At 29.6% G+C, this 23886-nt stretch overlaps 4 protein-coding genes across 5 annotated transcripts; 1 reads left to right on the forward strand and 3 right to left on the reverse strand.

Moving 5' to 3' along the window:
• Positions 1-187: 187 nt before the first annotated feature.
• Positions 188-2380, reverse strand: TrAFT101_006351 (uncharacterized protein). Of its 2 annotated transcripts, XM_066127733.1 has the most exons (4): positions 1474-2380; positions 1056-1405; positions 847-992; positions 188-779 (listed from the first exon to the last, which is right to left on the reverse strand). In XM_066127733.1, the coding sequence occupies exons 1-4, from the start codon at positions 2365-2367 to the stop codon at positions 391-393; spliced, it is 1779 nt and encodes a 592-aa protein (XP_065983845.1). In that variant the 5' UTR covers positions 2368-2380; the 3' UTR covers positions 188-390. The 2 variants fall into 2 exon arrangements, with proteins under 2 accessions (XP_065983845.1, XP_065983846.1); XM_066127732.1 differs by having other exon boundaries at positions 847-1405.
• A 236-nt stretch (positions 2381-2616) lies between these two features.
• On the reverse strand, positions 2617-4198 carry TrAFT101_006352 (uncharacterized protein). Its single transcript, XM_024910847.2, has 2 exons — positions 3591-4198; positions 2617-3531 (listed from the first exon to the last, which is right to left on the reverse strand). The coding sequence occupies exons 1-2, from the start codon at positions 4114-4116 to the stop codon at positions 2741-2743; spliced, it is 1317 nt and encodes a 438-aa protein (XP_024754445.1). The 5' UTR covers positions 4117-4198; the 3' UTR covers positions 2617-2740.
• A 710-nt stretch (positions 4199-4908) lies between these two features.
• On the reverse strand, positions 4909-6474 carry TrAFT101_006353 (uncharacterized protein). Its single transcript, XM_024901581.2, has 2 exons — positions 5478-6474; positions 4909-5421 (listed from the first exon to the last, which is right to left on the reverse strand). Exons 1-2 carry the CDS (start codon positions 6385-6387, stop codon positions 5018-5020), a joined length of 1314 nt encoding a protein of 437 aa, XP_024754444.2. The 5' UTR covers positions 6388-6474; the 3' UTR covers positions 4909-5017.
• A 561-nt stretch (positions 6475-7035) lies between these two features.
• On the forward strand, positions 7036-9433 carry TrAFT101_006354 (uncharacterized protein). Its single transcript, XM_024901579.2, has 6 exons — positions 7036-7241; positions 7301-8240; positions 8302-8404; positions 8464-8808; positions 8861-9002; positions 9073-9433. The coding sequence occupies exons 1-6, from the start codon at positions 7184-7186 to the stop codon at positions 9327-9329; spliced, it is 1845 nt and encodes a 614-aa protein (XP_024754443.1). The 5' UTR covers positions 7036-7183; the 3' UTR covers positions 9330-9433.
• Positions 9434-23886: the final 14453 nt, after the last annotated feature.

Genomic DNA, 23886 nt, shown 5'->3' on the forward strand with positions numbered 1-23886 from the left:
TGTGGAGATAAAACATATCCAGCCCTTGCATTCACAACATGGAGTTGGAAAGCCCTGGGTGAGTATGCATGTGTTTACGATACTATAACCAGACATCTGTACGCCTCTATACCGGATAAACTAATCTTTTTGGGCTTTGTGCTTATCACGACCGAGATATTCCCAGGTTCCTTACTTAAGTTGTCTCCTCAATCATCTGGACCTTCGGTATCTACTTAACATTAAGATAACCATTCTTTATCTAGATTAGAGCTATCTTAGCAAGGAGGATGTGTAAAAGGCTAACATAAAGGCTGTGTCTAAAAGCCTACTGGCATTTGGAGTGTGCGGTCTTCTGAAGACTTCTCTGGCTAGTCATCGGCTTGAAAGTGCTCGTATAGTTACTGAAAGTTAATTTCTCTCTTGTAGCGAAAAGTGATCGTCTCTTTCTGTTATTTGGTCGTCTCCCCCTAACGTTGCACTGGGTATACCAAAACAACCAAGGAAACAGAGTACCATGAAAGGAATTTCCATTGCAAACACCGCTTGGAAACCTTTAAACCTGGCATAAGATATGTCTTGGTCCCAAGATGTAGTGCCGAATCGCCACGTTCCCATCTTAACTTGCGAGAGCACTGAAGCTGGGACATTGTCGGACAAGGCCGCCTGTGTAACAGCACTCTGCAAAGCAGTTGCGATTGTCATACCAATGACGGAACCGAGCATTCGGAAGAGGTTCCGCGTTGACGTCGCAACCGCACGATCTTTGGGTGGGCAATGTGCATGCAGAGCAACGAGACCTAAAAGTGGTAAGTAGTCATGATAACATCGTCGTATAGGAGCAGGCATGTATTAAATAGACTGTACCTGGCTGAAATACACATCCAATACCCCAGCCCTCAACTAATAATGCTCCCAAATAAGTCCCAACGCTCGTGGTTTGGCTGAACATCATTTTTAAGCAGACGCCAAACAACCACAGAAAGATGCCTGGATGGTATATATAGTCGTAGCTTCTACCTGTCAACGCCGTTCATGCTCTCAATATTAGGGATTTAGTGGATGATATGACTTGCCTTCCGAGAATCGCCATGGCTGGGCCAGACAAAATACCAGAAACGCTCGAAAATAAAAGTATGGGCAGCATCAACGCAGAAGCTTGCAAAGGACTGAATCCTCGAACATCTTGTAAATATGTTGGCAGAAAATACATATCTACTTGCCATACTATGTTGTACAGAGCGCTCTGAATGAGCAGAATTGCGCTGGCTTTGCTGGTGAAAAGCCTAAGAGGGATTAGAGGAATGCGAGCATACTTTTTTTCGATGATAGTGAAAACGGCCACTGCAACGCCGCCGATGATCATTAGGGAGATAACCGCGGGGCTACTCCATGCCCAGGACGTTCCGCCTAGATTGAGAGGTATCTATAGAACAAAAAGTTCTCATCAGCAGGATTATCTCATAGTCGAGGTAGTAATATAGCTCCGCGCACCAGGATGCAAATAGTTGCTACTAGAGAAGCTGCAAGGCCCATCCAGTCGATTTGCCTTGCCTTAGCCTTCCAACTTCCACTGACATCTGTTAACGGCAGAAAAAACAGAGAGGCTATAGCAGAAACGCATGCCAGGACTGGAGGGATGTAAAAGATCCATCTCCAACTCGAAATCCCCGCTATTCTCATCTTTTGTATCAGAGCTGCCGCAAGGAATGGCCCTATAGCCGATCCAGCGCCAATGGAGGCATTAAGCATTCCTTGGTACTTGCCTCTGTCTTTAAGGCTCACGAGATCACTAACAATGATTGATATGATAGAACTAATGCCGCCACCACCAATGCCACTTATGGCACGACACGCGTAGAGCCAAGCGGGAGTGTGGGAATTGGCACACAAAATGTCGCCAAAGACGAGAAAACCAACAGAGAGCATTAATACCGGTTTCCGACCGATAATATCAGATAGGCGGCCGTAAAGCGGCTGAAAGGCGGCCTGGCCCATCAAATAGGCCGTTCCAGTCCAAGTAATGCTGCTGCCAGCGCCAAGGTCGCGGGCGATAACTGGGAGAGCTAGGGCAACTGAATTGATGTCAAGGGATGAAGTAAAGTAGATGATTGAAAGGCATAGATACGCGGCGATAAGGCGCCGAAATGGTAGCCGAGATGACTGGTCGTGTATTTCATCGCTAGGTCTATCGGTCGTGTTCGCTACTCTAGACCGAACAGTATGCAGACGCTCGGGTTGAGCAATTGCTGTGGTTATTGCTTCAGGCTCATTCGGCAGGAACGAAACATCATTAGTCATTTGAATCTGAATCAAGTCACCGGCGGTGTCTGCATGATCCTTGGGCGACCGGTTGGTAGTTAACTCAAGAAGAATGGTGGCAGACATGGTAACGTTTAAACGATAAGATATTTATGCACATGAATGTGCAAGTAATAAGCAAAGGAAGATCACAGAAAGGTATATTTTAAGCAGCGAAACCCAAGCCGAACGTCGGTCATAACCACGTCACCATAGAGTGATAGACGTTGCGGTTTCGGTGATAATTGACTGCTTACCTGTTGGTTCCACTTTTAACATCCAACTATTCAATTCAATTAGTAAATGATGAAAAACTATAAGAAACTATTATATGGTGAGATAGTCAATAGGGACATTTTTTTCTTTAATATAGATATGCTTTAATGATGGCTCCTAAAGGCATGTTAATAATTGTTTTGTTGTGATGACCAATTACTATATTACATAATAAAGCAGTACACTATTGAGATACCAATTGTTCTCGAGACCTTTCAGATCCTTGCAACTCATAAAGCTTGTTGCTTCTCATCTCTATCCGTGGACTAAATTGCGGATCATCTTCCTTTGTGCTATTATCTGCATATTGATACTGTTCCGCAAAGTGTTGATTCGGAGGATTGTTTTGCGAAAATTCCGATGCAAGAGGAGCTATTGAAATCGAAGCCAGGGCTGTTGTCTTCGATGATGGAGTTGGTTGAAGAGAGTGGAGGTGTGAATAGTTAACAGAAAGATCCGAGATTGTATTGCGCTGCATTTCGGATATTTGGTGGCTGGGCGTTTCTCTTGAACCCAGAGACAGAGTGGAAGGTTTAGAGATTAGAGAATACTGAGCATGGGGGCTTGGAGCGAAGTCATCGCCAATAAGAGAGAATGAATATGATGGCAGCAATGGCTGACACATTTGGTCACTAGATAAAGTGTAAGAAGGCTGAGCCAGCGTCTTCAATGTCTGATTGAGGCTTGGATTTGAAACACCCTCGAGCAGAAGAGACAATCCTGAATGATCGCTTTGATTCAAAACCACTCGTTGGTTGCGTAGATGACTCTCCAGACTTGTCTCGGCACTTGGCATCCAAATAGAAGAAAATTGTTCAGTTGGTTGATGAATACTGAATGGTTGTTGGTGAGGAATGAGATTGGGAATAACGGGCTCGGGTAGATCACAGTACACCTGATTTGTCAACAGGTTAGGTATACTTGCCCTGGCGCTGACTTCAGTTAGCGGAGCAGTGGGCAGCAGATTTGGAGAAGCTATTCAGATTAGATTAGTACACCCATGAAACAACCTCTGAGGTAAAGGGTGAAAGTACCAGCAGCATCACCCATTAAGTCCTCTAAAAGATCTGTATTATCGAATATTTTCTGTTTCTGTGAGGAAATACCCTCTTTCGCTTTCCCTGCGTCATTTTGCGTTGCGCTGATAATTGTAAGGCTCCTGAGAAACGTAATCTCAGCTAACACAGCTGCATGATGCTGACTTATGATTGGTCCTAGCATTTGAAGCTCTTGAGAATCATGACTAGCCCATGCTATACGATGTTGCAGCGATGTTTTACCACTATGCAGTCCCGGTCGATATTTTTCGACAATGCGATACGCGGCGACCATGTCACCATGTACTTTTTCAATGACGGCATTAAGACGCTCAAGTGACAGGGTCTGATCTTCCAGAAGGTGAAGATGCTCGTGGCGAAGTTTAATAAGAAGCTGTAGGTCTCGGTGGCACATTTGCACAAGCTCAAAGCTGCGGCGCATTTCATTTGGGGTGTGCCCGCTGTCAATAGCCACACTGGCTGCACGGTAAGTTGAACGAATAGAAGAGAAAATTTTGCTCATATTTTTTGACCAGCTTTACAAAGCTGGAGCTTATAAAATGCCGTGAAAACTGTTATAAGTTCAAGAAGGTTCAAAGAGCTATATTTGACGAAGATGATGAATGGGGAAAAAAAATCTAGCATTGCCTCTTTACGGAACACGCTGCCTATATGTTAGCGTAACCCCTATAGCGATAAGCGCCTCAGCTAATTATTGCCATATTTACAGCGTTACATGCAATCTGGTGCGCGGCAACTTTCGTTTGGGCGCTGGGAATATCGGAGCAGCGAAGCCAAATGAGAACTCAGATATCTCCTCAGTTGTCCCCACAGTTAGTTTTAGCTTGTGCGTCTTCTAAATACCTTGGGGGTTTATAGCAGTGTCTGGGCAAAAAGGAAACTGTCTGTTTCGAGGTGGCGATTTTCCTCTTTTCTTCATATCCCCCTTTACACTGACCTTCACTTTCCTATTTGTATGTTATTTCCGTTCGTGCATTATGTATGTTGGTTCTGAGTCATTGACATTGCGAGGCCGTCTAATTGGGAATAAGATATCCGTGAAGTACATATATAGCTCAGCAGAATGTAGCTATACCCTGCAAGTAATTTTATTTATTACAAGGAATCTTTCTTCCCCGCGGATCAGCAAACTCTGCTCCGCATTTATAGTATACTTAGCATGCATTTATAGGCATGCACAGCTGTAATTCACCGCAGTATTTCCATTTGCTATATCCATCACCCTACTCACATCCAATGCGCTGATAATAGCAAGTTATTTCATGTGTGGCGCTCGAAGTGGATAATTTTGATCATTTTATTACTATTAATACGATATAGCTGTAGGCAGAATGATGTGTTAAAAGACCTAATCCTGCCTCATTGTCCAAATACCCATTAGACCTCCCAACCCTTGTCAAAGCTTAAACAGCTACTTCGACAGGAGCCGCAACTCTTCGTAGCTTCGTATATGGCGTTCCATTATGATCGCTGTATTTTTCTAATCCAGGGCATACCACTACAGAATGCCTATTTCCATTTACCATAGAAGTCCCTTCAAAATTGAACTTCCATTCAGCCGGCTGAGAGAAAAGTACATAGCCAAACTTTGCACATTCTGTTATAACTTCTCGTAAATGATCAGCCTGCAGGCTCTCTCTTCCCGGCCTAACAAAAACGCCGAGAAAATCGACCAAAGAAGTAGTTAGACGTTGGGCTTGTGTCGCGACTGTGGTTTGGTTCATTTGCAAAGGAGTACGCTGGCTGCGGTTTGAATGGAGAAGGAAAGCGGATAAGCGGCGCCAAGTCGATAATGCCTGAGAAAAGGCTATATATACACCCCTGTTAGCTTTTTTTCTTATTTAAGCCCCAACTATCACATACCTAGAGTATTGTTGGCCCCGTATTCAGCAGCAGGCATAGATAGAATAATTTCAGCTGCAGGTCTGGGGAGCATTGAATAATGGCTAACGGAGTGGAAGTCAATGCTGGCGAATATAACAGCTGCAATAACACAGCGGAGGGCAATATATCGAGTATTGCTCCTGGCACTTAAAGAGACCATCAATTCGGTGTCTAACCCCGAGGTTTTGGATTCCAGCTCAAGTCTCTGAAGTGATTGCAATAAAACCTGTATGTTAGCGTCTACCGGCTGAAGAGTATAGTTATCCTCGACATGCTGGCAGATAAGCTCCCCCAAGGCTTGTAATTCGCTCACAATATCTTGATCTGGAACTCCGTCAAGGAGATATTGACTCAGTTGTATGCCCGTGCCAGAACTACTGGAATCGATATCATGTATCAATGGAGACGGCTTGGGAGCAACAATTGCCACATCATGGGTAATTTCCCTGTGCTTTCGGCGGCGTAATAAAAGCAGGGAAGCGAGAAGACCGATAACGAGGCCAGCTGCAGCACAGCCAACCGCAATTCCAGCTGTAGCACCAGTAGAGATTCCCGTATGCTGGCGAATAGGTGTAATAATTTGCGAAGATGTTGGAATAGGAGTTGCACTTATTTCAGTTGTTGTATAGGCAGTGCGAGTATCCGAAAATTCAGTAGAGGCAGAGGTAGGGCCGCTTGGGCTATCGGATATCGGGAGGCTTGGTTTTGTAGTAGACGTAATAGAAGCAGTGGTCGATGAACTGCTTATGGAACTCGTCGTCTGAGTGTTTTGATTGGAAGATGTGGTCGCGGTACAAGCCCAGGATGTTGAAATATGTCCGGAAGATATACCAGTAGTAATAGTATAAGTCGAAGGGCAGGTCCAGGCCATTGAGGTTTCTGCATTCATGTTGGATTTGAATGCTGAAATAAGCGCTATTCGGAATAGCGCTTGTTTAAAGGCGGGAAATATGTGTATGACAATGGATTGATATAGTAGTAAATATATGTGGTCTCCAGGGATATATGTAGAACAACGCCAAAGTCCCACGGACTTCCAGATTGAGAAATGAGTTGGTTGCTCATGAATTCTCGACTCTAATAAAATTCACTAGCGTTAGCCCCCAAAGATTTCTATTTGGCGGATTTTAACCCTGCAAGCTATACCATGAGGCCACGCATCAAAGTGGGACAATGAATATACTAGCATTATGCAATCGCAACTGGGACAAACTTCGCTCTACGCAGCAAAGACTGGTTCCCCACACCCCTCTTTTCGAGCTCTTCTCACCTACTAAAGCTAACAATCCATACAATCGGATGACTGATCCTCTTCTATTTGTTTTATGCTTGCAAACAAAAGCAAAATAAACTGGGCTACCAATTGAATAGCAACACTATTTGGAAAAGTCGCCTTATGAAATGCAGACCGTTCAGGATCTTTTGCGAAGATACATCCCCCCGTCGCATCAAATGAGAGACTAGACAAGGATCCTTTGAAACATGCACAACCAACAGCGTAGCATTTCAGCCGTGCTTTCCGCTCCTCGCATATTACTCAGGGGATAATTGCGATTCTCCAAACATCGGCAGACTTCCGGATGGCCGAACTTTACGTTTTATAAAATTCCCAGATGCTAGCTTTGAGTCAACCTCTACGAGAGATTGCTAGACAGGTCAATTAGACGACACATGGAAATGATGTCATGATGGCTGAAAACAGCGATATTACCGTCTCAATCGATTTCGGCACAACGTATACTGGTGAATATGCAAATGAAGATGCAAACCAAAAATTGACACTGCTGATGAAATATATCAAGGCGCTGCATGGATGACCCCAAAGACACCAATTCAGGTGATCAATGACTGGCCTGGAAGTGGTGATCGAGGAGAGCGAAAAGTCCCGACGACTCTGATATACAATCCAGATGGAACAGTATCGTCTTGGGGATTTATGTGCGATGATGACGATGATAAACTGCCAGGAAAACGACGACGAGATTTTTTTAAAATCTTCATCGATGAGGAAACATTGTCTGCAGCGCAGCAGCGAGGATTTTCGAATTTACCGAAAAATACAAAAGAAGCACAGCTATTTGCGACAGATTATCTACACCAGGTATATCTGCACGTTAAAGAAACTGTTGAGATGCAGACGGGGAAACGATACCTCGGCGGCTGGGCAGACATGGCCGTAACTTTCCTATTCAGTGTGCCCACTACTTGGACCCGTATGGAGATTATCAACATTTTCAAGGGAATTGTGCGCGATGCGGGTTTTGGAGTTGAGGGTCTAAAACACATAGCACAGATCGATCTTACAGAGGCTGAAGCGGCGGCCGTTGCAACGCTCAAGACAAGCCCAATCGTTTTCAACCGAGGCAGCGTATTTCTAACGGTAGATGCTGGGGGAGGAACAACCGATTTAGCTCTAATGCGCATAACATCAGCTGATATCAATTTCCCTCAGATGGCACAAGTTTCCGCTGTGAAAGGTGTAGGGATTGGATCAACATTGATCGATCGGGCATTTGTTCGACTTATCATGGAGAGGCTTACCGGGAATCCCGATATACAGCGCCAGCTACCAAACGATTTGGCGGTTCGTTTGTCCAAGAGTCACCATTTTAAAATTTTAAAACACAAGTTTGGTGAAAAAGTGTATATGCAACCTGTGTTTAGAATGCCAATGGAAGGGGTATCAAATGATTTAAGCTATCCCACACTTGCTGTGGAAAATGGGCGCATGCTATTTTCAATGTAAAGAGCCTCGAAGAATCTATTATAAGAAGTACTGTCAAGCGAAGCTGACAGATTATAGGGCGGAGATCCAATCTCTCTTTGAAATACAGATCGAAGGCATCATGAAGAGAATAACAGAGCAGCTAAATTGGCTAAGCGAGCATTATCCTACTCAGCAAGTGGTAAGCACAGATTGCTGGATATTAATGACAGCAACCTGAGATAAGCTGATTGTTTCAAGGAATATATGGTACTCTCTGGTGGACTTGGCAGTTCAACCTATATACGTGACAGGATTCAGCAACATGTCATAGCTTACCCGCACGCCAATGCCGCTAAGATTGCAGTAGTACCATGCCACGACCCGCAACTTGTTGTTGTTCGAGGCCTCCTGCTAGACTACCAGCAAAGGAGAGAAACGGGAAATATTCCTGTTCTCGCAGCAAGAATTGCTCGTTCAAGTTACGGCATTGTAGTGAGAGAGATGTATTCTCCAGATACCCATTTTGATGAAGAGATAGTTGAAGATCATTGGAATCCTAAAAAGAAGTGGGCCATTAATCAGATTCAATGGATTATTCGAAAGGTAAGTAGTTCGGAAATAAAAATATTCCATATATCACTAAAGCTTAGAGTAGGGAGATACAATCGATCCGAACGTTCCACTTGTTAAATCGTTTGAATACCGCTTGGGACCTAACGACACAACGAGGAGTTGGAATGCAGACATAGTAACTTCTCAAAACGAGGCCACATTTCTCCCAAAGAGCCTTAAACAAGGTATGTTAGTTTCATGGCCACGTTAGTGATATTAAAGAGAATGCTAGTTAACACAAATGTCTGTCAATAGCTGGTGTCACTAAACTATGTAGAGTGAAAAGCAATTTGGATGGTGTAGAACAACATCAACTCCTACTTAAGCAGAAAAGAGGAATTTTTTTCCGGAAAGGATACAAATTCTACATCTGCAAGTTTGATCTTCGTGTTATTGTTGCTCCCGCAGATTTAAGATTTGAGCTGTGGTTTGACGGACAAAGATTTTCGGGGAATCATGAACCTATTACCGCTCAATGGAGCGAGGTGGGCATGAAGGTCAATCAAGACTAAGATGAGCCGTTAACTTACAGCAACTCTACTTATCAATAGATGAATTAATAATTCTGAGCAACTATAGAAGATAATGACAGTCAATTTTTAGAAGTATAATTCTCATCACCTACTTAATGATATTCCATTTAAAAGATATTTTAATTAATAGCAGTATACATCGTCAATTCTGGGCGGGATATAGATAAAAATATAATTACATAAACAACCTAATTTATAAATAATAGATATTATATACAATAAGTAAATTAATATAATAATTAATATATTATTTACTAGTTACTGTTATATTTTTTTTTTAATTAAATCTTTTTTTAATGCTATTAATTACCTAGAATATATAAAGGTTACTTTTCTTACTTTAAAATTTAATTATGGCCTAAATTTACTAATAAAAGTCTAGATTTTTAGCAGTTATATAATTTCCTCTTATTCTATATCGTCGTCCAGCTTTATCAATAGATGAATTAATAATTCTAAGCAACTATAGAAGATAATAATAGTTAATTTTTAAAAGTATAATTCTTATCACCTATTTAATAATATTCTATTTAAGAGATATTTTAGTTAATAGCAGTATATATTATTAATTTTAGGCAGGTTATAGATAAAAATATAATTACATAAACAACCTAATTTATAAATAATAGATATTATATATAATAAGTAAATTAATATAATAATTAATATATAATTTATTAATTACTATTATATTTTTTTTAATTGAATTTCTTTTAATGTTACCTAGAATATATAAAGGTTACTTTTCTTACTTTAAAATTTAATTATGGCCTAAATTCACTAATAAAAGTCTAGATTTTTAGCAGTTATATAATTTCCTTCTATTCTATATCGTCGTCCAGCAGCATACATCGGGGCGCATTTGATCTCGGGTATATGGCTACTTATTATACATAATTGTAAAGGACCTTGTATATGGTGGAGCATGTCTGTGACGAACCGTACACTAGATAGTTAGTATAGGGTAGATTCCTAAGGGATAAACCTAGAATAAGTTCTTTAGGTTTATATTAGTGAATAGGTTAGGAAACCTATAGGCAATAATATTATAATAATAATTACTAGTAAAGATTAAAAGTGCTTTTTAATTTATAAATATAAAATTATATTAATAACTAGTTATTTAAGTTATTTAAATAAATATAAAAAGTAAACTTATATATTTAGTTAATTAAGTTAAATTATTTATAAATTTTAATAATCTATTATAAATTATTTTATAAAATTAATAATTTATTTATAAATTATTAAATTATTATAATAATTTAATAATTTATTATAATTAATAAATTAATCTTATATTAATCTAGTTTTACTTACTTTATAGGCTTATTATTATAATTATAAAAAGCAAGTTGTAATATAATATTCCTTTTCTATAGGTTTTACCCTTAAGACCTTTATAAATTTTAATATAAATAATATATCTTTTATTTAATAAATATAGTTATTTTTTAGTTTTTTTATTAATATTTTTTTAGTTTTTTTTTTTTTAACTTTATTATATTAAATAAAATTTTAAAATTAATTTATTTTAAAATTATATATTATAAGTTTTTATTTAAATTAATTATTATTAATATTAAAAAAATAAATAAATATTATTTTTTTTATATTTTTAAAGATTATTAAAAATATTTATTATTTTTTATTAATTTTTTTTATTATTTAAAGTATATTAAATTAAATTAATTATATTATAATATTTAAAATTTAACTTTAAAGTAATTAAAGTATATTACTATATATTATTTTTATTTAAGAAATAAATTTAAAAAAGCTAAAGAGAAATATTAATATATTAATATAAAGGTTAAGTATTTTTATAAATAAAAAAAAATATAATATAAAAAAATAAAATATATAGTTTTATAAAATATTATAGACTTAAAAGAATTAAATTATATTAAATATAAAAAAGTAAAGACTGCTGTTTATTAAGCTATTATATTAATATTTAATTTTACTAGCCTTTTTTAATTTATTAATATTATTAATTAATTTATATTTAATTTAAATTTATTATTATTTTTATTTTTAAAAATTAATAATATTTTTATAAAATTATTTAAATATTTTTTTTAACTTTTTTTTTAAAGATTTATATATTTTTAAATAAATTATATTTTTTTTATTTTATAAAATACTTTTATTTATTAATTTTTTTATTTATTTATATATAAGTTAATTTTTTAATTTTATATTTTTTTTTTTATTTTAAATAATAATATTATTTATAATTAGCTTATTTATTTTTTTATTTATTAATGCTTTTTTTAATAATAAAATATAAAAAACAGCTATTTTTAATTTTATATTATTAAATAAGTTTAATTTATAATTAACTTTTTTAATTTTTTTTAAAATTTTAAATAATTTAAGTTTTTTAAAATTTAATTTATTATTTAATTAATTTATTTTAATATTTAATAACTTTTTATTATATAAATACTATAGTAAATAAGCTATATTTCTTTTTTAAAAAGTTAATTCTTTAATTTTTATATAATTAACTTATTACTTTATATAATTTTAAATAAACTTAAGTTATTTTTTAAGTTTTTTTTATAATTTAATTATATCTTTAGCTAAAATTTAAGTATTTTTTATATTTAAGCTATTATAAAGTAGTTTATAGGCTTTTAATATAAATCTATAGTTAATATAAAATAAAATAACTTTTATTAATTTTAAAATAAAACTATTATATTAACTTTATATTATAAAAAGCTTTTTTACTTAATTATTTTATATAAACTTAATATAGTATTATAAATATACTTTAATAATTTAATTTATTTTTTTTATTTACTTATTTATTTATAAATAATATATAATATTTAACTTATAATAAGTTTTAAATTTAATTATTAATTTTTATTAAAATTTAAAAATAAAAGTATTTTTTTTATTTAATATAATTTTTATTAATAATTTATATTTTATAAATATATACTTTATATAAAAATATATAAAACTTTTTATAATATAAGATTTCTTATATAATAAAAAGTAAGCTTATTTAAAAAACTTATTTATTATTATAAAAATACTATTATAAATTATATTAATTAATAATTTTTTTAACTTTAATAAATTAATAATATAGTTAAATATAATAATATATTAATTTTATTTAAAAATTAAAATAAATTATAATTTTTTATATAGCTAATATTATTTATTTTTTATTTTCTTATATATATTATATTTTTTAATAACCTCTTTAATTTTTTATTTAAGTTTTTTAAAGTAATAGTAATATAATATATAATTATAAATAATTTATATACTTTAATATACTGCTATAATTATATTATAATAAATATTTTATATTACTTTTATTTATAATTTTTTTAATACTTAAATTTATTTATTTTATTTTAAAAGTTTATTAATTATAGTTATTTCCTTAAGGAATTATTTTAATTATTAATCTTTAATTTAATTTTTAATTTTATTAAAAATAAAGTTATATTCTTCTATATTAAATAAAGTATTAATTTTAATTTACTTATAATTCCTTTAATTATTTTTATATAAGATTTATACTTTAAATTTAGGAATTTCTTTAAAATATTTTTTTTTTTTAATTTAAAGCATTAGCTTTTTTATTTTTTATTTTTTTATAATAAATAATTTTATAATTAAAGTTTATTAAAAACTTAAAATAATATAGTTATTATATAAAAAGTTATTATATAGTTATAAAGTAAAATATATTTTAATAGTTAATATAAACTTTAATTTTATATTTATTTTTTAAATAATAGTATTATTATTTTTTAAATACTTTAATAATTATTAAAAATTCTTTATTATAAATAAAATATTTTAATTTTAAGTTATATAGTTTTTTTAAAAAAAAAGCTATTAGTTTAAGTTTATTATTTTTATTTTATTATTTTAAAGTTTTTCTTAAAGTAAAGTTAAAAGTATTTATTTTAATTTTAATAGGCTTATTTAAGTTATATATAATAAATATTAATTTATTAATAATAATATTTTTAAGTTTTTAAAATATTAATTTTATTTTATTAATTTAAAATAGTTTTTTATTTTTTTATTTTTTTTATTTTTTTTATTTTTTTTAAATTAAATAATATTAATTAATAATTTTATAATTTTATTATATTTTTAAATAAATCTTTAATAATAATTAATAAATTTTAAAAAACTTTATAATTTTTTATAAGTTTTTAAAAATTTTTAATTTTAAATAGCAATAATTTTATTTAAATTTATTTAAATTTCTTTTAATATAATAATATATTTAAAAAACTTAATTTATTATATATAAAATTAATATTTATTTAAGTTAATAAAAAGTTTAATATTTTATAATTTTTATAATACTTTATAAATATATTTTTTATATTTTTTTAATATTTTTAAGAAAATTAAAATATTTTTAATATATATAACTATAAAGTTATTTAAGTATTTTTTAAAAATAAAATTAATTTTTTTTTTAAAATAATACTAGTATATTTATAAGTCTTTATAATATAATTAAATATTTAAATAATTTATATTTTATTTTAAAGGCAGTTATTTATTTATATTTTTTTTTTATTTTTATAAGTTTATAGGCTTTTATAAAATCTAAGGCTATAAACTAGTTTATGTTTTATAACCTTTTTTTAATTTTAATAATTAATAATAAAGGTATTTTATTTTTAATAATTATTTTATTAAGTTATTTATAATTAATAATTAAATAAAGTTTTTTATTTTTTTTTAATATAAAAATAATAAAGTACTTTATTAAAAAGTTTAATATTTTAATATATTTTTTATTTAATTATATTTATAGTTATTTTTTAAGTATTTTAAGCTTAATTTTATTAAAATTATAAATTTTATAAAGCTTTAATAAAGTTTTATTTTTAAAAATAATTTTATAATTTTATTTTAAATAAAATAATAGTTTTTTTTTAAATATTTATTAATATAATTTTTTATATTTTTAATATTATTATAGTATTTTAACTAAAGGCTTATTTTTATTAATTTTAATTTATTTTTTTACTTTTATTAATATTATATTAAATTTAACTAGTTTTATATAATATTTAATAATAATTTTATTAATTTATATAATTTTTATTTTTTATTATTAATTATTATATTATAATAATATTAATAATTTTTTAAAATTAAATTTAACTTTCTTTTATATTTTTATTTTCTTAACTTTATTTTTTTTATTTTTTATTTTTTTTTTTTTAATTATATAAAAAGTTTTAATTATAGGTTTATAAATATATTTTTACTTTCTTTACCTCCTTTTTAATTTAGTTATAACTTTAAAAAAATATTTTCTTTTTAAATTATTTTTTTTATTTTTTAATTAATTATAGGGTTATATTTTTTTAACTATAGATATTTTAATAAAATATTATAATTTTATAAGTTTAATATATTAAATTTAATATCTTTAATTTAATTAATAATTATTATAAAAAAATAATTAATTTTATAAATAATAGTTATTTTTATATTTATATTTATAATATTAAAAATAATTAATAAAGCTTTTTTAATAATATATAATATTTTAAGCTAGTTTATTAAGCTATTAGTAATTAAGTTATAATTTAAATTATTATTTATATAAATTTTAATTAATTATTAATTTAAATATTTATTAATTATTAGTTTTTTTTTAAATATTTTAATTAAATTAATAATAATTATATTTAAAAGGCTTTTTTACTATATTTTAAATTAATACTTCTTATATTATTAGTATTTAATTTAATTATTTTATTTTTTAATTATTTAATAATATTTTTTAATTAAAGTTTTATTTTTTTATTTTATATTTAAATAATTACTAAAGTTATAGTTTTTTTATAAAAGCTTTTAAGTAATTTAAAAAAATTAATATTTTTCTTTATTATATTTTTTATAATATAATATAATATAGTTTAAAAAGTATATTATTAAATACTTTTTTAATTTAATTTACTTTAGTTATTTACTATATTAATTTATTAATTTATTAAATATATATATTTAGCAGTATATATTATTATATTTCTTTTAATAATACTTTTTATAATTTTTATTAAAAGTATTAAAAATATTATAAATTAAAATATAGTTATAAATATCTTTAAGGTTTTATTTAATAGCTTTTATTTATTTTTATATTTATTTTAAATTTATTTTTTAAAGTAAATATTCTTTAAGATATTACTGCTTGTTTTTTTATTTTTCTTTTTCTTCTGCTTATACTTTTAAAATATATATATAATTATATTCTTTATTTATTAATTTATAAATATTATATCTTTTATAATTATAATTAAAGTCTTAAGAGTAATAGAGGTTATATTAATATATATAAAATAAAATTAATTTATTTAATTTTTATAGTTTCTTATAGTAATATTTTATATTTTATAAGTAATATTATAGGTATTTATATATTCTTTTATTAAACTTTAAGCAAGCTTTATTATACTATAGTTTTTAAGAACTATATTAGTTATATTACTGGGGTTTATAATTAAATAATTTATAAATGTAATTTATTTTTTTATATATATTATATAGTTTTTCCTTAAGGCAGTAGTACTTTTTTATATTTAGTTTACTATAGACTATATATTTTAATTTTAACTTAAAGGTTTATATTTTAAAGTATTCCTTTACTAATTTATTTTTTTTTTTTAAAAAGCTTATATATAGCTTTTATATTTTATTACTATTCCCCTTTATAACTATATTAATATCCTTCTATAAATCTATAATTTAAGTATTTTTAGTATTTATAATTAAGGTTTTATAAATAATAATTATTATAATTATACTTTTTTTTTTAAATTACTATTTATTTTTTATTATATTTATAAATAAAATTAATAAATCTATAATATTTATAAATTAATTTTATATTAAAGTTTAAATTTTTATTATTAAATAATTTATAGTAAATTAAAATATTAATTTTAACTTTTTTTTAGTTTTTTGCTTTTTTTAGTTTTTTTAAATAATGCTTTAATTTATTTTTATTACTTTTATATATAAAGTATATATTATTATAGTAAATAGTTTAATTAAGGCTAGTATAAAATATTTTAATAATAATATTTATTTATATATTTTTTTTTATAATATTTATTATTATTTTATTTTTTTATTTAAAACTTTTTTTATTTTTTTTTTTTTTTTTTTTAAAATAATAATAAACTTTTTTATAGCCTAGCTTATTATAAAAATTATATTTTCTTTTAAACTTAATAATTTTAATAATATTAAAGTTTATTTTACTTAATTAAGTTTTATTATTTTTAATAATATATTTATTTATTTTTTCTTTAATTAACCTATAAATAAAGCTTAATTATAATACTGCTTTTTTTAGCTTTTTATTTTTACTTTTTTTTTTATTATTAATTATTAATTTTAATAGCTTTTTAAATAAAGTTAATAAAATTAATTTATTATTAATTTATTTTATAAATTTTATTTTTAACTTTAGGTTTTAGGCTATAATAATAAATTTCTTTTTTTAAATTTTTAATTTAATTTACTTTAATAAATAACTAAAAGAATATTAATGTATATTAATAATATAGTTTTTTTTATTTAAAGTTTTTAAGTTTTTTTTTAACTTTTTAAGTTTTATTAATAATTTTAAAAAACTTTTTTAATTTTTTTTTAAAATTATTATAGTTAATAAATAAGCTATAGTTTAAGTTTTTTATTTATTAAAGGTATTTTTTTAATAATCTTTTAAAATTACTTTAATTTAATCTTTTGCTGCTTTATTTATTTAAATTTCTATATATTAAATATATTTAAATAATTTAATAAATATAAAAAAGTTTAAAAAATAATATTTAAAATAAATTTAAAGGTTATTAAAAAACTTATATAGCTTAATTAGGTTTTTATTAAATTTATTAAAGTAAAAAAACTTAAGAATTTTTTTAAATTATTTTTTAATTATTTTAATAAATTATACTATAGGTATAACTATAGCAAGTGCTATAGCTAATAATATTATTAATAAATTATAAAGTATAATAAGCTATTATTATAAAATATTAATAATTTATATATTATTAATTTTTTATACTTTTAATTAATAAATTAATTATTTAAAAATAATTAAATAGTTTATAAAGTTTTATAAATTTAATAAAAGTATTTAATATTATATTTATTCTTTTATATTAGATTAATTTATAGATTTAATAAAGTCTTAGAAATTATTTATTTTAATATTACTTATAGGTTTAGTAATTATTTAAATAAAAGTTATTAATATATAATAAACTATATATTAAATAATTAATATAAGGTAAATTTTTAAAAAATAAACCTAAAATAAATTCTTTAGGTTTATATTAGTAAATAAATTAAAAAACCTATAGGTAATAATATTATAATAATAATTACTAATAAAAATTAAAAATACTTTTTAATTTATAAATATAAAACTATATTAATAATTAGCTATTTAAGTTATTTAAATAAATATAAAAAGTAAATATATATTTAATTAATTAAGCTAGATTATTTATAAATTTTAATAATTTATTATAAATTATTTTATAAAATTAATAATCTATTTATAAATTATTGGATTATTATAATGATCTAATGATCTGTTGTAATTAGTAGGTCGGTCCTATGTTAATCCAGTTTTGCCTACCCTGTAGGCCCATTGTTGCGACCATAAGAGGCGGGTCGTAACAATGTCTCTCTTCCTCCAAAGCATCCACGGAATGGTGATGATCCCCACGCTTTGTCTCACGAGGCTTCCCCGCTATCGATCGTTGCCGATGCGATTCAAACTTTTAGCACCATCATTCAGCTAAGCCATAAGGATTTAATTGATAGGACAGCGGAGGCCGTCCATCGCTTTCGTAAGATCGCCAATGCAACCGGATTCTTGCATGAGGATATGCTTCGCGAGGTATTGTATGATCTTGGTAAGATGGTACGTCATCAGGTCAACGCAAACGAACGTGACATTGTGTATACAGAGCAATTTTTGCTAACCAGGCGGTAGAAGGATTCTTGTTGCTTCATGTGACAGCATATAATGCTGGTACCGTCATAACTTGCAACAAGGACACCGTTGTTCGCGCCGTTTGAACTCTCACCCCAGAACGAAAGGGTAATGGCTATTTCAGGGCGTCTCAAGGGTTCTTTTTCACCTTCTTCAATTGCTGTAAGCCTTGAGGTGTTCAGAGAGGAGCAATATCAAGAAGGTCTTGCAAAAACAATTGCGACAATGAGTCACCAAGATGTGTCTGAGATGAAGCCAAAGATTATCAAGGCTGGCGACCAGAGGAGCACAAGAGATGCTATGCTCAAGTACATCTCAATTATCTTTCTTTCCTCTGAATAGATAGTTCCAGTGGCACTAACGACCCACTTAATTTTTGAACTCTTGAAATTGAACAGTTGGATCTTAATGATTAGCTACACACCAATGCCTTGCTTTTGGAATGGTTATTACAGTCTGAGAATAGCATTGAGCTTATCTAACGGTACACAGAAGAAGCACTGTCCGACAAGACATTTTTGGCATTCTTCCGGTGTGTAGACCCTCATCTTCATGTCATTCTTGGTGTTAGAGCACATATTCTTGAATTCACCAACATCCAGGCTGCTCAGGAGTGACTATAAAGATTGTCCCTGTCGAAGAGAAAGAAGAATCTGTTGTGATTTTTCAACGATGCCGATAAACTATACATTTTAGATTGCAAGGGATACGTAAAAAACTTCAAATACCTCCTTCCCACCAGCTGGATCTTCGTCTCATATACCTTGGCGAGGCTCACGCTAGAGGAACTAATCTAAAGCGTCCGGCTAGTTATAGAACTACGGCTACTCATGGGGGCTAATCTTATCAGAGATAGATTGGTGCAAGGTAAGTAATGTTAACTGTTGCATAACGGCCATAGCTGATTGAATGCAGCATGCATGGGAATGCGAAAACTTGTCCAGGGCCAATGAGTCATACTTTGCGTGCCAGAGGAGATCCAGACAAAGATTTGCCCGACAGCTTGCTTCTCAGAAAGAAACACGATTAGCGTTTTGGATGTTTTGCATTGGGCAATTTTGGAGACGTATGCTGGCGCAAGGCGAAATATACCGCTCTAGGCCATGTACGGGGAGAGGTTTGAGCGTCAGAGAGCTATATGGGATCAAACAATAGTTACAGAGCTACGCCAGTTGTCTCTGGAGGAAGCAAAAATGCTTCGCAAACTTGCGCGATCTATGGAAGATAGGCACAGTCCTCATTTGATGGAGCACACAAAGTCCAATGTACCTTCCTCTTCGCCAAAGCTGCGCCATACTGGAAATTCAAAAGCGATGCAGTTTGATCGCCAGGGCAATCAACAATCCACTCTTGAAGAACAAGAATGAGAACTGTCACCAGAGACGGAGCAAGAATGGCAGGTACAAAACCACATCCATCTGATCCTGGAAAGAACACGCTGCACCCCAATGCTGTCAATTTTATTGAATCTGGTAGAGTGTCCTCGTCATCTTCGGCATTTATTCCCCCTTTTCAGACTCTATAGAACACTAGTGCGGCGAATGGTTTCGATGTCAAAGAGTACCCAGAGAGCATTGTTACAACGCCGGATTACAGGGATATGGTTACTTGTCATTCTTAGCGGAAACGCCTCACTGTCGGATTATATCAGCGGCCAGTGCAATGGATATTTAGTACCACGGACAAAGGTAATATGGTTTATCGTATGATAACAATCAGTCGCCATAAAGCTCAGAGGCCCATACCATCTATTGAGGCTTCAAGCAAGGTGACACTCCATCTGCACGCCCCCGGCCAAATTTGGCCGTTTCACCGCTGGATTCACTAAAACTCCACCTCACACCACTCCTTGGGGAAGATTGGTCACTGCCGTCTTCCATTAGGCTACTGTTAAATATCTTCTCTGGCCAATTGTATTTTGCATCCTATGCTGACTCTCAGAAGACATGTAGGATGTTGTGTTTAGCATAGCAAGCAACAGAAGATAATATGCTGTGAAAGCAGATGGGCTTATTCCTTCGTGGCAGAGAAAGAATACTCACAAAGAGTCCTGTTAAATTCCTAAAGGCTATGCCAATAAGGCTTCGTCGAGATTTCGAGGGAATGGACAAAACGCATTGTGGAAGAATTCTTTTATGTTGAGAGATTGCCTAAAGAGGATTGACAAAGAAAGAGGTCGCCGAAGAATTATGGAAGTAAAGTAATTTATTCTATGTACTGGAACAGTGCCAACAAGGTGTTAAATAGGTGCTGGCCAGGTGCTGTTATAGTACTCATAAATACTACAAACTGCTGCATAATCTTAAACAGAAATTCTGCTTTTATACTAAATTTTTCTTTACAATATATTTTATTACTTTATATTTTAGGGCATTTGCCGGTTTAAAATTAAACAGCAGGTAAAATAAAACTGTATTATCAATATTTTAAATTACTATTGTAAAATTCTCACTAATATAGGGGTTACAGCTGTATTTTTGTTTATAATATAGGTAGGTGCTGCGCTGCTTGATACAGTACCTCAATGCCCTCCAGCTGTTTTTATATGCCACCTGATGGCAACCTGCTTGAACGCTGTTGGCCGATTTGCCGGTAACCTAATCCCACTATTTTCTACACTCAGGTGCCAAAAGTCTGCGCCACTAGAGACTCCACTAGTACATAACAATAAACCACTAAAAATAACACCCAATCTTTAAATAGCAATTGTATAATAATAAAATATTAAAAACATATGCTTTTAATATTAAATAAGCGAGAATTACTAAAGAAATAAAGAATTTAATTTAAAGCAGAAAGGTATAATATATAAAGCAGTTTTATACAGCGACTTTTATATATATATTGCAGTTAATTTATATATTATATAGTTAATTATATAAGTAATTTAGTAGCGCTAGTAAAAAGATAATATTATATAAAAAAGCTTTTAAAAGCAGAGATTTAATATATTATACATTTATTAAAAAAATTAAAAAATAATATAAAATATACTTATTAATATAGTTAATAATTATATAATTTTATATATAATTTATTATACTTTTTAATATAAATATAAATATAAATAAAAGTTAATATAATAAATTAAAATATTAAAAAAAAATAATAAAAGCTAAGTTATAATTTATTTATAATTAAAAAAAAATTAATTAAAGTATAAGTATTTAAATTTAAATTAATAATTAAGGCTAATATATATAATAAGCCTTTTTCTTAAATAAAGCTATAGTATAAAATAAACTTAATAATAAGCGCAGTTAAGTATTTAAAGTATTTTATAAAAGGTTTAATAAAAAATTGTTAATATTATAATATATAAATAAGCCTAGATTTTTATTATAATTTAAAAAAGAATTTAAAAAAGCATCTAGATTTATTTAATTATTATAAAATATAATTTTAACGCCTTAAGGTAAAAATATAATATAAAAAATTATTAAAATATATTATTAAAGGGCCTTTTTTTTATATATAATAGTATATATTTATTTTAGTAAAATAATATAAAAATTTATAACTTTAATAGTATACTAAAATAGCTTTAGATTTATAGTATTACTTATATTAATTAAATGCCTTATAGCCTAGATTTTAATTTAATTAAGTATACTTAAAGTACCCTAAAGAAAAAGCTATTATAAATTTACCTAAAGCTTTAAAATTTAAGGTATAATTATATAAATATTATATTATTAAAGTAAAAAATAAAAAAGGCTTAGGACTTAATAAACTAAAATTTAATAAATAAGCTTATTAAGTTAATACTATGCTGCTTTACTGTAGTATATGCAGCTTAAGGTTATTATATAAAATATTAATCTATAGAAGCCAGGCTATTTAATAATATAAAGAAATTATATTTTTTATTTAAATTTATTATATTATTTGCATTTAAAGTTATTAGGTAGGTTATGTAGTGTAGGATGTAATATAGCGTGGGGTCACTAGTAGAGCAGACTTTTGTTACATAAGTGTTCTATAGATATTATAGTATAGGTATTAGCAATATAACAGGAATAGCTTGATTACACGACTTAAAGCAGCCTTTGTTTACAACCCTACTTTTATAGGTGCTATTTATGCTAGGAAGGGCTTCATAAGCCGTCCTTAATTGTATGGGGTAATACAGATTACAGTCGGCCTCCCCTGTTTGGGATTCCCCTGCAATTGCCTAATACTACTTATATTTCCTGCTGCTTACCGGGCGGTGTATAAGCGCATGTTAGTTACCGCTAGTAATATACTCTGTCGAAGCCCCCGGAAAAACTCTCGACGCCCAACGCGAACAAATGCCACCAGTAGGCTTTCCTTCACTTGCTCCAGCTATGAAGCATTCGTGCGATTTCATTAGGCATATAGAATGGTTAATTGATACATAGTAATATTAGCCTGTAATACTTAAATTTACGAATAAAGTTCCTGATTCAGCGAGATACTCACCATAACAACGCTACCGATATCAACTGCAGTAACTATGCCTGCGTCTAGGTGACAAGTATGAGATGTCGCTAACACGTTCTGACTAAAAAATGATTCCATAATTATATTGCAATGTTTTAAGTATATCACCGCTCTTTATTATGAATGGAAATATTTCCATCGTACGGAAATGGATCCTTGTACGGTACATAAACAAGGGACATGTAGTTAGGCAGGGTCGTATGGAGTCTGTCGGGAACATACTACTGGGTTTATTCCTTGTCAGCTTGACGAGAAGAAGGGAAAGTACAAATATTAAAGGAAGAGACTGGTGGTAATGGATACGACATGTACTTTGTCGGGATATTCTTAATCCTGATCTTTGCCTCTAATCTAACCCTAAGCAGAGGTTGCAGGGTTGGTACATGGCAAAACAGCAAGGATTGGATGACAGACAAAACGTTGGAAAATAATCGGTCGGTAGAGAATTGCTTCCTGCTTACTATGTGACGTAGATAGATCTTGGGTGGTGTTTATGGGGAGGTTGGTGCGTACATGTAGGCGTTTTGAGATATGACCGTGTTGTCTAGCACATGCTGAAATTCTTTCAAGCAGCAGAAGACACCTGTAATTGAGGGTTGTTCAACCACTTACGAGAATGACTGTAGAAAATATAGAAGAAAACATCGTGTATTGAGACTAGATAGAATATACGCTATGTATAAGTAGCAGATTAACTCGGGATGGGTTAGAACTGGGCTAGGCACCTGGTTGAGTTCAACAAACGGAGTAGATCCAGTGTTGTAGACTTTCTTGCCCTAACTGGTATAGCTCTGGCACAGGTGGTAAACCAAGTAATCTTGATGACTGCCTCAGTTGGGTCTTGAAAAGACCTGGATTAAGAAGAAGCATGGGTGACCTATGCAGGAGTACGAAGATAAAATGTTTGAGATCCCGCCATTTTGTACCAGGACTCAGTTCATCATTTTGCTATCAAATATATCAACCTGTGCCGTGAAAAATGGTCGGCTGGAAATTGGTCGTTCTGTCAATCCTTCCCTGCCTGCGCGCAGATACATGTAA

This window comes from Trichoderma asperellum, chromosome 3 (genome assembly GCF_020647865.1).
Source record: "Trichoderma asperellum chromosome 3, complete sequence".
NCBI lineage: Eukaryota > Fungi > Ascomycota > Sordariomycetes > Hypocreales > Hypocreaceae > Trichoderma > Trichoderma asperellum.